Source organism: Ranitomeya variabilis, chromosome 5 (genome assembly GCF_051348905.1).
Source record: "Ranitomeya variabilis isolate aRanVar5 chromosome 5, aRanVar5.hap1, whole genome shotgun sequence".
Lineage (NCBI taxonomy): Eukaryota > Metazoa > Chordata > Amphibia > Anura > Dendrobatidae > Ranitomeya > Ranitomeya variabilis.
Window position 1 is genome coordinate 564,479,642 of NC_135236.1, and position 16,085 is coordinate 564,495,726.

The 16,085-nt window shown below is 40.3% G+C and overlaps 1 protein-coding gene across 1 annotated transcript in view; it reads right to left on the reverse strand.

Annotated features, from left to right (window-relative positions):
• TGFBI (transforming growth factor beta induced) overlaps positions 1 to 16,085 on the reverse strand; it is a 180,018-nt gene that overhangs the window by 21,879 nt on the left and 142,054 nt on the right. Inside the window, exons 13-14 of the mRNA XM_077265973.1 lie at positions 5,535 to 5,659; positions 1,962 to 2,061 (exon numbers count right to left, since the gene is read on the reverse strand). Coding sequence (XP_077122088.1) covers positions 1,962 to 2,061; positions 5,535 to 5,659 — 225 coding nt within the window. The remainder of the gene's footprint in view (positions 1 to 1,961; positions 2,062 to 5,534; positions 5,660 to 16,085) is intronic.

Here is a 16,085-nt window from a genome sequence, read left to right on the forward strand (position 1 = left end):
GAACCGTCAAGTATAAAATTGGGCTTTGTTATAGGACCTATTCTCCAATTCTGCAAACTTTGTATTTTAGCATTGTTAGATATAGCTCTTCAAAGGGTTCTACACAACAGCAATTGATGAATCAGATGCAAGGTAACTATCCCATGGAGAACTTAGGGAACATCAGGTGGATGCTAAATACAGGGCCTTGCGAAAGTATTCAGCTCCCTGTAACTTTTCAACCTTTTCCCACATATCATACTTCAAACAAAGATACCAAATGCAAATTTTTGGTGAAGAATCAACAACAGGTGGACCACAATTGTGAAGTTGAATGAAATTCATTGGTTATTTTAAATTTTTGAGGAAATTCAAAAACTGAAAAGTGGGAGTGCAATATTATTCGGCCCCTTTACTTTCACTGCAGCAAACTCACTCCAGAAGTTCATTGTGGATCTCTGAATGATCCAATGTTGTCCTAAATGCCTAATGATGATAAATATAATCCACCTGTGTGTAATCAAGTCTCTGTATAAATGCACCTGCTCTGTGATAGTCTCAGGGTTCTGTTTTAAGCACAGAGAGCATCATGAAGACCATGGAACACAACAGGTAGGTCAGTGATACTGTTGTGAAGAAGTTTAAAGCCAGATTTGCATACAAAATGATTTACAAAACTTTAAACATCCCAAGGAGCACTGTGCAAGCGATCATATTGAAATGGCAAATCTACCAAGATCCGGCCGTCCCCCTAATCTTTCATCTAAAAAAGGAGAAGACTGATCAGAGATGAAGCCAAGAGGCCCAAGATCACTCTGGATGAACTGCAGAAATCTACTGCTGAGGTGGGACAGTCTGTCCATAGGACAACAATGAGTCATACACTGCACAAATCTGGCCTTTATGGAAGAGTGGCAAGAAGAAAGCAATTTCTAAAAGATATCCATAAAAAGTGTCGCATAACATTGGCAGCAAGCCTCCTGGGAGACACACCAAGCATGTGGAAGAAGGTGCTCTGCTCAGATGAAACCAAAATCGAACTTGTTGGCAACAATGCCAAACGATATGTTTGGCGTAAAGGCAACACAGCTCATCACCCTGAACACACCATCCCCACTGTCAAACATGATAGTGGCAGCATCATGGTTTGGGCCTTTTTTTTGTCTTCAGCAGAGACAGCGAAGATGGATAAAATTGATGGGAAGATGAATGGAGCCAAATACAGGACCATTCTTGAAGAAAACCTGTTGGATTCTGCAAAAGACCTGAGACTGGGATGGAGATTTGTCGTCCAACAAAACAATGATCCCAAACATAAAGCAAAATCTACAATGGAATGGTCCACAAATAAACATATTCAGGTGTTAGAATGGCCAAGTCACAGTCCAGACCTCAATCCAATCAAGAATCTGTGGAAAGAGCTGAAAATTGCTGTTCACAAACGATCTCCATCAAACCTCACTGAGCTTGAGCTGTTTGTAAAATGGAAGAATGGGCAAGAATTTCAGTCTCTCGATGTACAAAACTGATAGAGACATACCCCAAGCGACTTGCAGCTGTAATCGCAGCAAAACGTGGCGCAACAAAGTATTAAGTTAAAGGGGTTTTGAATTTCCACAAAAATTTCAAATAACCAATACATTTCGTCCAACTTCATAATTGTGTTCCACTTGTTGTTGCTACTTCACCAAAAAAGTTACATTTGGTATCTTTATGTTTGAAGCATGATATGTGGGAAAAGGTTGAAAGGTTCCAGGGAGCCGAATACTTTCACAAGGCCCTGTAAATGGAAACAAGCCCTAATATACCACTGCAGGATCAGGCATTATACAGAGCTGTTTCTGGTCTGCATGTCTGTAACCGGCAAAGCAGTGTTTTTTTTTATTTTATATACATCAGAGGTTATATAGTTATATATACCATACCCTTTAAAAGTTTATCATGTCATTTGAAACATAACCAGAACCACAACTACATCTTACCTGGCTGTAATATAGTGTTGATAGCATGGACCACACCGTTTGTGGCCATCATGTCTGCTTCAAAAACAGGTGACTTATTAACTAATAACGTGGAATTTCTCTGCAATAAAACATAATTTTATGTCACTCAGTTACACAGAAACACATACTAAAAACTAAAATCATATTTTATAAAAAAATAAATAAAAAAAAACCAGCACTGAAATGGGGTAAAATCGTTGACCATATGCTTATTCAAAATTGTACCAATGGTCAGAGACAAATTTTGGAATTATTACCCCAATATTCTGTATTTGTATAGGTGTCAAATTTAGTGAAATAATAATAACAGATGATGCATGCTACAATGTTATTCCCCCTACAATTAACAGGAGGTTAGTTAGTTAGCTGGCTATGGTGGATTTCCAAAAGGTACAAAGGAAAGTTGCTGAATGTAAACTCCTCAACATTAAAATTGCACCCCCAAGTAGGAAAAATCATTGAATTATGAAAATCACAGAATGTATACACATGATAATGATATGCGAAAGATGTTAAAATTGAAACAAAATTTTCAAAATATCTTGATTTATTCAGTATCGAGTATGAGCGCTGCATGCAAAAATGCACACACTTACATGCCTACATGCCTTGGCATGCTATCACTAAGGTTGTGTGAAGAATGTTCTGCCACACTAAATGCGTTTGGACATGCAAAATGTCATGATCCACTGCTGGCAGCACCTTTTATAATTGTCAAATATTAACTATTATTTATGGCTATTCATTTTTATTCTCAGCTCTGTACTGGGTATATTTGCTGACATGACATTTAGGTTATTCTTGTACACTTAGCATGGGAGGGTGTACGCCATGGACTTCAATGAATGGACAAAACAGGTGTTTTGTGAGACATATAATGCTACAGGACACTCAGGGAGGAGCTGGTCACTCTTCACTTGTGACTCTAACCATTCGGGGGTCTCTAATTTCAAGAGTTGACATATTCTCCTGGGGCCTACACGATATCCTGGACTTTCATACTTATGTATAAGCAGATGACACGTGCTCCTGTGACTTACTGTAATTTGGACTAATACTCATAGAAAAGTAGCTGCTAAAACTTTTACACATGATGCAGTGAAAGATGAATGAATAAACCGCAACCAATTCAATGAATTAACCATGGGGTTAATTCACATTTTATATTTTACTGCAATGATTCATTTTGGTGAACAATTCAATAAACCGCTACATTTTTTTTTATAAGGATTATCGTGACATTTTCTTTGGAGTATCACATCTGGTAAGAAGTCCTAAATAAATATATGCAAACATGTATATTTAACACCAACCAATAATATCCGAAATGTGCGAAATGGGAGACGCTGTATACCATGGTAGCAAGCATGCAGGCTGTTTATAGCACCACAAGCAACATGCAGTCTGGTGATTTTAATAATCTATTCTGTGATGGAAGTGAAATTCTAAATCATACACCAAACATAAGGCATCGTATCTACACAAACATCTTCAGATTTGATCATAGACGAGATGTCCAGCTGACTTCACGCCAACTTCTACTCTCCAAGGTTATCATGGTACAGGGCAGGATGGCAGTGGAGAGAGCGGCCTGCATGGAATAAATGTGCTACCAAGTCCTGCAGTGTCTCTGAACTTCTGGTCTCACATAAATTAAAACTTTGAATTGTAAAGGAACTGCCAGCTGCAGATCTTGATGATTTGCATGTCCAAGTTCATTCAATATGGCAGAATAGGTCTCAATTAATAGCCTCACTGATTGCATGCTAAGGCATGTAAGTGAGTATATTTCTACGTGTGGCACTTATAATCAACACTGAATAAATCAGAGATTCGGAAATATTTGTTTGCATGTTTTCATCATTTCAACATGTTTATTCATCTCTTTATTTCCATAATTACACAACTTTTCCTTCTTTGTTATTTGTAGTTTTATTGTTGAGTTTAGCTATTTATAGACCTTCATGATCTGGTGGATCTCTTGGTGATATTATAATCCTTAAATGTTATAAGGACTGTTAAAGTATTAGTAATACCTCTGCTTGAAAATTCCTATTTAAAATCAGTCCATTGTCTATTTTCTTATTTTCATGTGTCTTCAACTTAGCTCACGTTTTATAAGCCAGGCAAATAATTCTGTTAATATAATGTGGAACTTTCATTTTTCTGTATACCTGTCTTTGTTTCTTACTAGCTTTCCATATTATAAGTAATTTCCCACATTAGTCCGATCTGTCAGTTGCACAAATCATTATTCTGGTAAAGATCTAATCATGGTTTCTACTTTTTGACTAGAGCAACATGTCCTGCACTGATAAGCACATAGTAGTAGGTATGTCTGCTGGTGGGATTATTAGCACACATGTTTTTGATTTATAGCTAAATTAATTTATCGATGCCTTAATGGAATTTTCTATAACCATTTAGATCAATATTCTACATAGGCTCCACAGTGACATTACATATAAAAAGTATGGCAGTCTGTACATAGCAGTGTGATTCCAGCTGTATTTCAGCTAATGTTATCCACTGGGGTTGGTTACATGAGACAACATTTGTACTCATGATCTTGGGATTACAGAAAATCTGATGTGGCTTTTGGATGTTTCTGACTGCAAAATTGCAAGCACATGAAAAAGCATACAAGACTTTTCAAACACCGATAAGTTAGGGTACCGTCTCACAGTGGCACTTTGGTCGCTACGACGGCACGATCCGTGACGTTCCAGCGATATCCATACGATCTCAATGTGTCTGACACGCTACTGCGATCAGGGACCCCGCTGAGAATCGTACGTCGTAACAGATCGTTTAAAACTTTCTTTCGTCGCTGGATCACCCGCTGTCATTGCTGGATCGGTGTGTGTGACACCGATCCAGCGATGTGTTCGCTTGTAACCAGGGTAAATATCGGGTTACTAGGTGCAGGGCCACGCATAGTAACCCGATGTTTACCCTGGTTACCATTGTAAATGTAAAAAAAAAAAAAACACTACATACTTACATTCCGGTGTCTGTCAGGTCCCTGGCCGTCAGCTTCCCGCACTGACTGTGAGCGCCGGCTGTAAAGTAAAAGCAGAGCACAGCGGTGACGTCACCGCTGTGCTGTGCTTTACGGCCGGCACTCAGTCAGTGCGGGAAGCTGATGGCGAGAGACGTGGCAGACACCGGAATGTAAGTATGTAGTGTTTTGTTTTTTTTACATTTACAATGGTAACCAGGGTAAACATCGGGTTACTAAGCGTGGCCCTGCGCTTAGTAACCCGATGTTTACCCTGGTTACCCGAGGACTTCGGCATCGTTGGTCGCTGGAGAGCTGTCTGTGTGACAGCTCCCCAGCGACCACACAACGACTTACCAATGATCACGGCCAGGTCGTATCGCTAGTCGTGATCGTTGGTAAATCGTTTAGTGTAACGGTACCCTTAAAAGTAGTGACCTTGACATGATACTGCACTGTGATCCACCACAATCACAGTGTTATAGGGCAGAATATGTCCCACTGACGTTGTCTTGTTCCATCACTTTAATGACACCAATATTATCACTTACGGAGACAGCTTCCAGTTTTTCTCCCTGAAGTGACTTCATCCTCACAAGCTGACTGACCGCCCCACTAACCAGAATCTCCTCACCAATGTGATACTTCAGGAGGTTGGATAATTCCCTTGCATTACCTAATGACATAAAGAACGTCAAATGTCATCAAAATAAAAAATAAAAGGCCATCATGATTGTTACTTTATTTTCCTTCTTGCTACTTTAGATGTCAAAACGTAATGATAAATGATTATTTCCTTTTTTTTGTATTTACATGAATTTAAGTCATCTAGCAAAACCTCACTCTCACCCCACAGAAATGCACTACTGTATAACAGGCACACACTACATATTTTGCAATACATAGGTGTCCAGATTCAAAGATAATAACACAGCTTGGATTACAGGGTTCAAATACATTTAGAAAACTGGACTAAACTGTACTACCACATAAGACATTCAGAAACATAAGTTAATGGGTGTGACTTTGTGTGTGTGTTTGGATGTGTGATGAATATATATTATGTACATAATTTTCAGAGGAGTATTCTAAGGCTGTGTGCACACGTTGCTGATTTTTCGTGTTTTTTTCGCATTTTTTCGTGATAAAAAGGCTATAAAACTGCAAAAAAAAAGCATACAATATGCATCCCTTCATTTAGAATGAATTCCGCATGTTTTGTGCACATGATGCGTTTTTTTCCACAAAAAAACGCATCGCGGTAAAAAACGCAGCATGTTCATTAATTTTGCGGGTTTTTTGCGGATTTCCCACTATAAAATGCATTGGGGAATGTCCGGAAAAAAACGCACCAAAACCGCGGCAAAAATGCATGCAGATTTCTTGAATAAACAAAATAACAACAAAAAAACACATAGCTGAACAAGATATCAATATGGAGGCCATAAAAAGCTCACCAATGATTTATAGCTATAAAAAATCTAATTGGACTATAATAAAGGATAAGTCGCTTAAATGGAGGACAGCAAAAAAGTGTGGGTCACAAGGACCCAGAAACAACGACCATTATATCCAAAGATAAAATAATGTATGTAAAAGAGTTTATTTAAATAACTTTATTGATCCACAAAATACATATACAAGATATAACATACATTACACATGAAGGGTACAGGTAAGTATCAGGTGCTGCAAAGTGTGCCTCAACACCGCAAGGTAATAAAAACAAACGAACTAAGGGCGCATGGACCCAAGGACGTACACACCCGCAATAATCCAGACATGTGCCACCAAAATTCTAATAAATAAATAAATATTGCACATATTGAGCTGTAAGGAAGCCTCCGTTTGGACCTAGAGCCAAGTCCCTTCCAGTGCAAGTAAGGTACTGACTATCCAATACAGCACGCACATATAGGGCACAGGAAAATTACAATTTTACCTCCAAGTGGAGAGCTGGATGATACGTCCACAGGATCCGTGCGTCCTCCCCGACGCACGTTTCGGTTTTTCACCTTCCTCAGGGGGCCCCCTGAGGAAGGTGAAAAACCGAAACGTGCGTCGGGGAGGACGCACGGATCCTGTGGACGTATCATCCAGCTCTCCACTTGGAGGTAAAATTGTAATTTTCCTGTGCCCTATATGTGCGTGCTGTATTGGATAGTCAGTACCTTACTTGCACTGGAAGGGACTTGGCTCTAGGTCCAAACGGAGGCTTCCTTACAGCTCAATATGTGCAATATTTATTTATTTATTAGAATTTTGGTGGCACATGTCTGGATTATTGCGGGTGTGTACGTCCTTGGGTCCATGCGCCCTTAGTTCGTTTGTTTTTATTATCTTGCGGTGTTGAGGCACACTTTGCAGCACCTGATACTTACCTGTACCCTTCATGTGTAATGTATGTTATATCTTGTATATGTATTTTGTGGATCAATAAAGTTATTTAAATAAACTCTTTTACATACATTATTTTATCTTTGGATATAATGGTCGTTGTTTCTGGGTCCTTGTGACCCACACTTTTATGCAGATTTCTTGCAGATTTCTTGCAGAAAATGTCAGATTTTTCTCAGGAATTTTCTGCAAGAATTCCTGACGTGTGCACATAGCCTAACCATATTATCCTTTTATGCAGATTTTCCAACTCCAAGTTGTCTAAACCTGAATGCTTATTGGATGTAGCAGATCAGGTGATGTGTATTTGTGTAATGAGGAAGGTGTAGCCTTAGGACAGGGGTCATTTCCAAGTACAGCGCACCTCGAAGCACGTTTCGGATAATCCTTCGTCAGGGGGTGGTCTACGATCAGAACCTGGGTGTTTATATACAAAATGAGCTCATAAGGTATACACCATCATTGAATTTATGTACAGTCTTGGTGTGTGCGTTGTGTATAGATATAGGAAATATATGTATATATATCATATTACCTTCACTTTGGTTATTTGCACCTTTTTGACTATACTGTCATTATCTGTTTGATACTTTGTATCATATTTATATTTTTATATTGCACATGCACTTTTTTTTTACACTACACTTAGTGAATATTGATTAGTGTCCTTTACACATATATTGTTGCATTTTTATACATACCGTATATATTTTTTGTGGGACTGATTATATGTATACACCATTTTTTGACTGATTTTTGTCTTCTACACATATATTAATCATTTTTTTATATATATTTTTTTGTGTGTGAGGGACTGATTGTATGCGCACACCATTGTCCTATTTTTTCTGATGGTTGCAGAATATTTTGTATAATTTATATTTTATATTTCATCTCCACCTTTTTTTTTATTTTTGTGGTATTCATTACTTCCAAGTACGTGCACATTGTTTGTGCCATTGTTTGCCAATAATACATAATAAAGGCATATTTTATTGTACTTATTTCGTATATATTGTCTTATTATATATCTATATATACATTTTTTTTTAATTCCTATATTGTGTTTTTTTTTTTTTTTTTTATGCCCCGAGTGGTTAGCCATTCCTTTTTTCAGCAATTTCCATTTTCTCTGTCTGACTATTTTTTATATTTTTTTATATATTTATTTTATTATTATTATTATTATTATTATTATCTGGCTGGGAAATAGGGTTGCTATTGTTAATTACTATTGGGGACTATGCTGCTTATTGGGGACCTGTGCTGCCTATTGGGGACTATGCTGCCTATTTCGGACTATGCTGCCTGTTGGGGACATTTAACAACCTATTGGGGAAATTGACCTGCCTATTGGGGACTATGCTGCCTATTGGGGACATATACTGCCTATTGGGGACTATGCTGCCAATCGGGGACTATGCTGCCTATTGGGTACCTATACTGCCTATTGGGGACATATACTGCCTATTGAGGACTATGCTGCCTTCTTTTGGGGAGATTTACCTGCCTATTGGGGACTATGCTGCCTTTTGGGGACATTTACCTGCCTATTGGGGACTATGCTGCCTTTTGGGGACATTTACCTGCCTATTATGTACTATGCTGCCTATCGGGGACATTTACCTGCCTATTGGGGACTCTCGCACCACACTTGTCTGAACCTGAGGTAAAAGCAGAGTTCTACCAGTATGGGCACTGGCTGAAAGGATATTGACTGGCTGCATTGATGGGCACTGATAAGACTGCATTGATGGGCAGAGCAGTCTGTATGTCTCTGTGTGGGCAATTTTATTGCTGTTACATTGTTTTTGCAGCGCTGTATATATATATATATATAGGTATTTTACTAATAGCAATTTGGAATCCCTAGGAAAACATGATATCAAGAAAGAGAAAAATTGCTTCACTTGTTACACTTGTTACAACCGATTCATTAGACAGATTGGCCCATTTTCTCTGAGGAAAACAAGCAGATTTAATTGAACCAAAAAGTGAAAATTGTTAAATGTCTTTCAGAGGGATGCACTCTTGAATTGGTTAGGCGTTAGGGCATGATCACAGAACCATTAAAGGTTGGTTACAAATAGTGCTGCGATCAAAAGATGTACATTAACTGTCATAGATTTGAGAAGAATCAACCATGAAGAAACCAGGGGCCCTTTATCATCCAGAACTGCAACCTCTGTGGAGTGCCCAGAAGTACAAAGCATTCAGTGCTGAGAGACATGGCCAATATAAGGAAGGCTGAAACCCGATCACCACTGATCAAGATGCATAAGCTGAGACATCAAGTCTAGGCCAAGAAATATCTGAAGACAGATTTTTTTCTAAAGCTTTAAGGACTAATAAGAGGAGAGTGACTCTTGACAGACCAGATGCATAGGCCTGTGGCTGGGTCAGTAATGGGAACAGACCTTCACTTGTACTCCAATTCCATAAGGCGAAGGTGGGGTACTTCTATGGGCTGGTATTGTTAAAGATGAGCTAGTTGGACCTTTTCGGCATGACAACTCAAAATCTTCCATTAACCTATTGCCAGTTTATGGAAGGCACTCATCAAGAAGTGGTACAGGAAAAAGTCTGCATCCTTCAAGAAAACCATGATTTTTATGCAGGACATGGATTGAAGTACTCCACTGCTTGAATAGCCAGGAAAGACCTTAAAGATGAAAGAATTATGACATGGCCCCATACTTACTCTACTTAAACCCTATTGAAAACTTCTGGACCCTTCTTATATAGGAGATTTATAGCAAAGAAAAACAATAGACCTCTCTGAACAACAAGATTTTAGGATGTATAAATAGAGATAAAATCCTACGGTCCCAACGTATTATTACCCCTTTATAAATCACTGGTGAGGCCACATCTAGAATATCGGATCCAGTTTTGGGCTCCACATTTTAAAAAGGATATTCAGAAGTTAGAATCAGTTCAAAGATGGGCAACTAGATTATTACAAGGGATGGAAGGCATGTCATATGATGAGAGGTTGGAAAAGTTGGGCTTGTTTAGCTAAAAATAAAAGACGCCTCAGAGGAGATCTCATTTATATGTATAAATATATGTGTGGTCACTACAAAACACTGGCACATGACTTGTTCCTTCCAAATACCGTACTGAGGACTAGGGGGCACTCATTACGGGCGGAAGAAAGGCAATTCCGGCAGCTAAATAGGAAAGGGATCTTTACAGTAAGAGTAGTCAGAATGTGGAATGCCCTACCACAGGAGGTAGTAAAGGCAGACATTATACTGCAGCGCCCCAGAGATCTGGTCGTTGCAGTAATGTTGCTCTGCCACTAAGGGGAGTGATGTTACGTCTGATTGCACAAAAGAAGTTCACCTGACCAGGTATCACAGTCACACACTACATTTCACACTTCAGCCACCAGGGGGAGCAAAAGGTTCTATGTATTAGGCCACTCCTCACACTTGGGTAAAACTGGGGGCTGGATAGGAAGTTAGACAGAAGCTGACTGGGTTGGATCCAGGCAACATCCTGTGGCAGGGGGTGTTGCGGGGGAAGATTCAGGGGGGTCTCTGTCAGGGGTGGGATCCTGACAGTGACCTAGCGAACAGGACAGATTGTTACGGAGCCGCGCCTGCACTCGAATGCAACGGCATCTTAAGAAAGGAAACAAAGCGAGATATATTGTGGAGAAGTGAGAAACGAGATCGCAGCAAAAAGGAGATAAAGCCAGTAGGAGTCATGCCCCGAGATCGGCAACATCCTACTGAGGCGCGTAGCCGGTGGCCAGAACGCCAAGGAAGTATTGAGCTCCAAGCAGTACTTCAAACAGCGGCAGGACAGTTGATTATAGGTTGGCTGTCTCACCTAAAACACCTAAGCAGACATAGGGGGCAATTGTGGGAGAGGGGCGACGCTAGGGTCCTGGAACAACTCCAGGCCTACCCGTCATACGGGTGCGTCCTAGCCATATCATCTGGAGAAGAACATCAGAACAGATCCAAGTTGTGAGAAAGAACATCAGAAACAGACACAACAGTTGTGAGGACTATCCCGTGGTGCTCAGCAGGGAGGTAATACAACACACAGGCGCTAGAAGGTAGGCACTGATTTCCACCTGCAAAGGGAACTCTGGATGTGCCTTCGGACCGGCCGGTCTCAGACAGCCCTGTTAGCAGTACTCTGGATTGCGGATCCTGAAGCCTTCAGTAAAGAGGTAAAGAGACTGCAACCCTGTGTCCTCATTATTCATCGCGACCTGCACCAAGCACCATCATCACACCTTTCATTGGACGCCCCTTAGCAGGGTCACGGACCGGGTCTAGCCACCGTGACAACCCCAGGACTGAGAGGCCCGGTACTGAGTACCCCGCGGCCCTGTGTCTGGGGGCGCTCCAATACCAGCTTTTAAAACAGGGCTAGATTTAATCAATACACATAACATTGCAGGTTATAGTTAACTTAATGACAAAATGTACAATTGGAGAGAAAGGTTGAACCTTTTTAATTATGTATCAGTTTCTAGGAGGCTGGAGTGAGTGTTGCCCAAAAAGGTGACTGACAAGTACCATGCATGGAAGGTTTATGACTGTTATGCAAAAGAAGGGAGGCTATATTGGTCACTAACTTTCTGTTTAAGATGTCAGAAATGTATTTTTGTACCTTTTAAGTTGTTATTCTCACTTTAACAGATTAAAATAAACAACTGAGATGTGAAAATTTACATTTTTCATTTAGTGGTGTAATTTCTGAGCTCTAATAGTTGGCCAATAATTTTGCACACATAGATATTCTCCTAAGAAAGACAAAACCTCACTTTTACTTTCTTATATATTCAGGTTTATTAATCTTTTGAATTGACTGCACTGTAGTTGTTCATTAATAAAATTAATCAGCAAAAATACAAATTCCGTAATGACTGTTAATAAAGTGTGTATTTCTACACATTATAAATATACACTTATGTATTTATATCTTTTTATCCAATAACATATCCACAATGCATATCTGCGTGTCTTTAGGGTATATCCGAATTTTCCTTATATTTTGTTCCCATCCATTAGATCATTTGTTATCATGATTACTGTACTAAAACAAATGAAAGACTGTGACCACAGATAGATTAACAGAAGTAAACATCCATGTATCACTTCCCAGAAGCCCTCATTTTCTTATGTGATTTTAATTATACGTTTATATTTATTTACAAACATACTGAGACCTCCTGTAAAGTGCTCGTCTGGCAGCATACTCCATGTTTAGGCTTTAGTACTAGGACTTCATCACATCTGTTTTTCTTTTGTTTTGTTTTTTAGAGCATGCAAAATAAATTTGGTGAAAATGTTTGATCTATATTTTTAAATCCCTCAGAAGTCTAATTAAACTAGAAGAACATGTACGGTAATCAAGTTATCCTTGGTTTAATCACTATAGTCTAAAATTATAATGATAAATAAGAGAAAGTTTTCATTTTTTGCTTTTCAGGTCTTAAATGTGAAATTGTGGGGAAGTGCTCTGGTAGTTTTTGCTTTGGGAATATGTTGTTAAACTTAGGAAGCGAAGTTGACATTGAAAGTTATTGCAGACTGTAAAACAAAAATGTCCTTGAGGCTGGAAATCTTATTAGAAACATTACAGATTTTTTCTCCATTTAGATGGACTGTTAGAGCTTTTATCATGGTTAGAGGTGTAACCCGTTACAACTATGCTTTCCTATAACTTTTTCCTATTAACTTTCCAAATGCAATGATTTGGATTGTAAGTAGAACATTTCAAGGAATAAACAAGGTCATGGTGAGGTGAGAAAGTTATATTCATAGCATAGCAGGTGATCATGGGAAGCAGAGGTCTCAGAAGTAAGAAACTAAATAAAAATTAGAACAACTTGCAAATAATCTAATATACACAACACAGAAATATTTTAATGTCTCCTGCGCTTAGGTTAATTTCACACGAGTTTCATAAGAAGGCGAGTGCTGATCTATCCACTTGTTCATCTGGCCAAACTAACATCATCATAGGCCCTTACTATGCTTTTAGTTTGGCTAACATCTGCAGTTAGAACATGATTTGCAGTAGTAATACTGTACAGAAAAGTGTTAATTGGAATTTGTCTCATGGTTATTCTTTTTCACAGCACCAGTGGATGCAGCCATAAGCAATCGTAGAGTGACTCCTGGAACATGTAGAGGCATTTGCTTTGAATTTATGGCCTGTACGGTCTCCAGATCTTGATAACATGGGGCATCCCTGGGATGCGTACTGTACATAGTGACATTTAAATGTGTGGGTCATATGCCATAATGCATTTTTGACCACTGACTGTAATTAATCATGTTGTGCTTTTATGTAGCAATATCAACTTTTGCCTTCAAACATCCCTACTTTATACCATCTATGTCATTGTTAGATCTGTGAACTTGCATATATAAAATAATATTTGTTTTATTTTTTCCATTTTCAATAGAAAATCATTTTTTTTCAGTGCAGATTAACATACAAGTCCACAGAAACCAATCAAGGGTTATCCGAGAAATGACCTAAAATGTATAACAATAAATACACTGCTCAAAAAAATAAAGGGAACACTAAAATCCCACATCATAGATATCACTGAATGAAATATTCCAGTTGTAAATCTTTATTCATTTACATAGTGGAATGTGTTGAGAACAATAAAACCTAAAAATGATCAATGTAAATCACAACTAATATCCCACGGAGGTCTGCAATTGGAATGATGCTCAAAATCAAAGTGGAAAATGAACTTACAGGCTGATCCAACTTCAGTGGAAATACCTCAAGACAAGGAAATGATGCTCAGTAGTGTGTATGGCCTCCACGTGCCTGTATGACCTTCCTACAATGCCTGGGCATGTTCCTGATGAGGCGGTGGATGGTCTCCTGAGGGATTTCCTCCCAGACCTGGACTAAAGCATCCGCCAACTCCTGGACAGTCTGTGGTGCAATGTGACGTTGGTGAATGGTGTGAGACATGATGTCCCAGATGTGTTCAATCGGATTCAGGTCTGAGGAACGGGCGGGCCAGTCCATAGCTTCAATACCTTCATCTTGCAGAAACTGCTGAAACACTCCAGTCACATGAGGTCTGGCATTGTCCTGCATTGGAAGGAACCCAGGGCCAACCGCACCAGCATAAGGTCTCACAAGGGGTCTGAGGATCTCATCTCGGTACCCAATGGCAGTCAGGCTACCTCTGGCAAGCACATGGAGGGCTGTGCTGCCCTCCAAAGAAGTGCCACCTGTGATGCAGTTACCCATTCTGCAGCTAGGGGGCACTGCATGTGCTCTTCGGGATACACATGGAGGTGTATCTGTAATGTTAATAATGTAACAGTGTCCGGCATGATTGTAAATGGCCAGTACGTGTCGCAGAGGGAGTCTGCGCTGTAAGCCTGAAGTAATGTTTTCTGGGACCTGTAGTCCCACAAGTATTTGCATAGTTTGTAAAGGGAGGCTTGCAGGGTTAGTCAGAGAGCTGGGCGGGTCTGAATAACCACACATTACCCATGTATGGGAGTGGTTATAACTACATAATGTGACCATGGTGTGGCCACATGGTCTCTGTGGCAGAGTGTGTGGATCCTGGACGGCTTGTGTGTTTGGAGGTCCTGTGCGTGAACCGGATCCCTGAATAGCGCACTGAGAGGCTGTGGACCTGAAGACTTGTGTGTTGGGAGATTCTGGGAGTAGGATCGGATCCCTGAAAAGCACACTGAGAGGCTTTGGATCTGAAGGCCTGTGTTGGAAGTCCTAGGAGTAGGACTTCCTGAATAGCACAACATGTGTTGGAAGTTCCTGGGAGTAGGACTTCCTGAAGAGCTCATTGAAAGCCGTGTAAGCAGAGTCTGTGATGGCACTGCAATGGGGGAGCCCATCTGATGATCTGGACTGTCAGGTGGCCTAGAAAGCAAGGCATTGTCCATGATGGTGTTCCCAGTTTGGCAGCTTCCCTGGGAGAGTACTGACAGGAGTCAGCACGTGGAGCAGGAAATCCTGGAAGGTAACCCAGAGTATGGGGAACTGTGTGCACTGACAGGGGGTCAGTTAATGAACTGTGCGGTCACCCATGGTAACTGGACGGAGTAAGGTCCAGCATGTATAGAGACTGCAACTTAATGCTGTCAGTTGGTGCCTATTGTGTTCTATGAAGTGTCAGTTAAAATGTATATAATGAGCTATGTGTTAGGTCTGTGATGTGCAACATAGCATGCGGTGAGGTTCATGATGCCTAAATAAACCACATGGACTGTTTTTGTGAGAAAAACGTGCCTGTGTGACTGAATCCCATTGCTAAGCAAGTGTCCCCCAACACATGCAGTAGGCGCTATCTCACACCCCCCACACCATTACTGAGCCACTGCCAATCCGGTCATCCTGAAGGATGTTTCAGGCAGCAGATCGCTCTCCACGTCGTCTCCAGACTCTGTCACGTCTGTCACATGTGCTCAGTGTGAACCTGCTTTCATCTGTGAAGAGCACAGGGCACCAGTGGCGAATTTGCCAATCCTGGTGTTCTGTGGCAAATGGCATGCATCCTGCACGGTGTTGGGCTGTGAGCACAACCCCCATCTGTGGATGTTGGGCACTCAGGCCATCCTCAAGGAGTCGATTTCTAACCGTTTGTGCAGACACATGCACATTTGTGGCCTGTTGGAGGTCATTTTGCAGGGCTCTGGCAGTGTTTCTCCTGTTCCTCCTTACACAAAGGC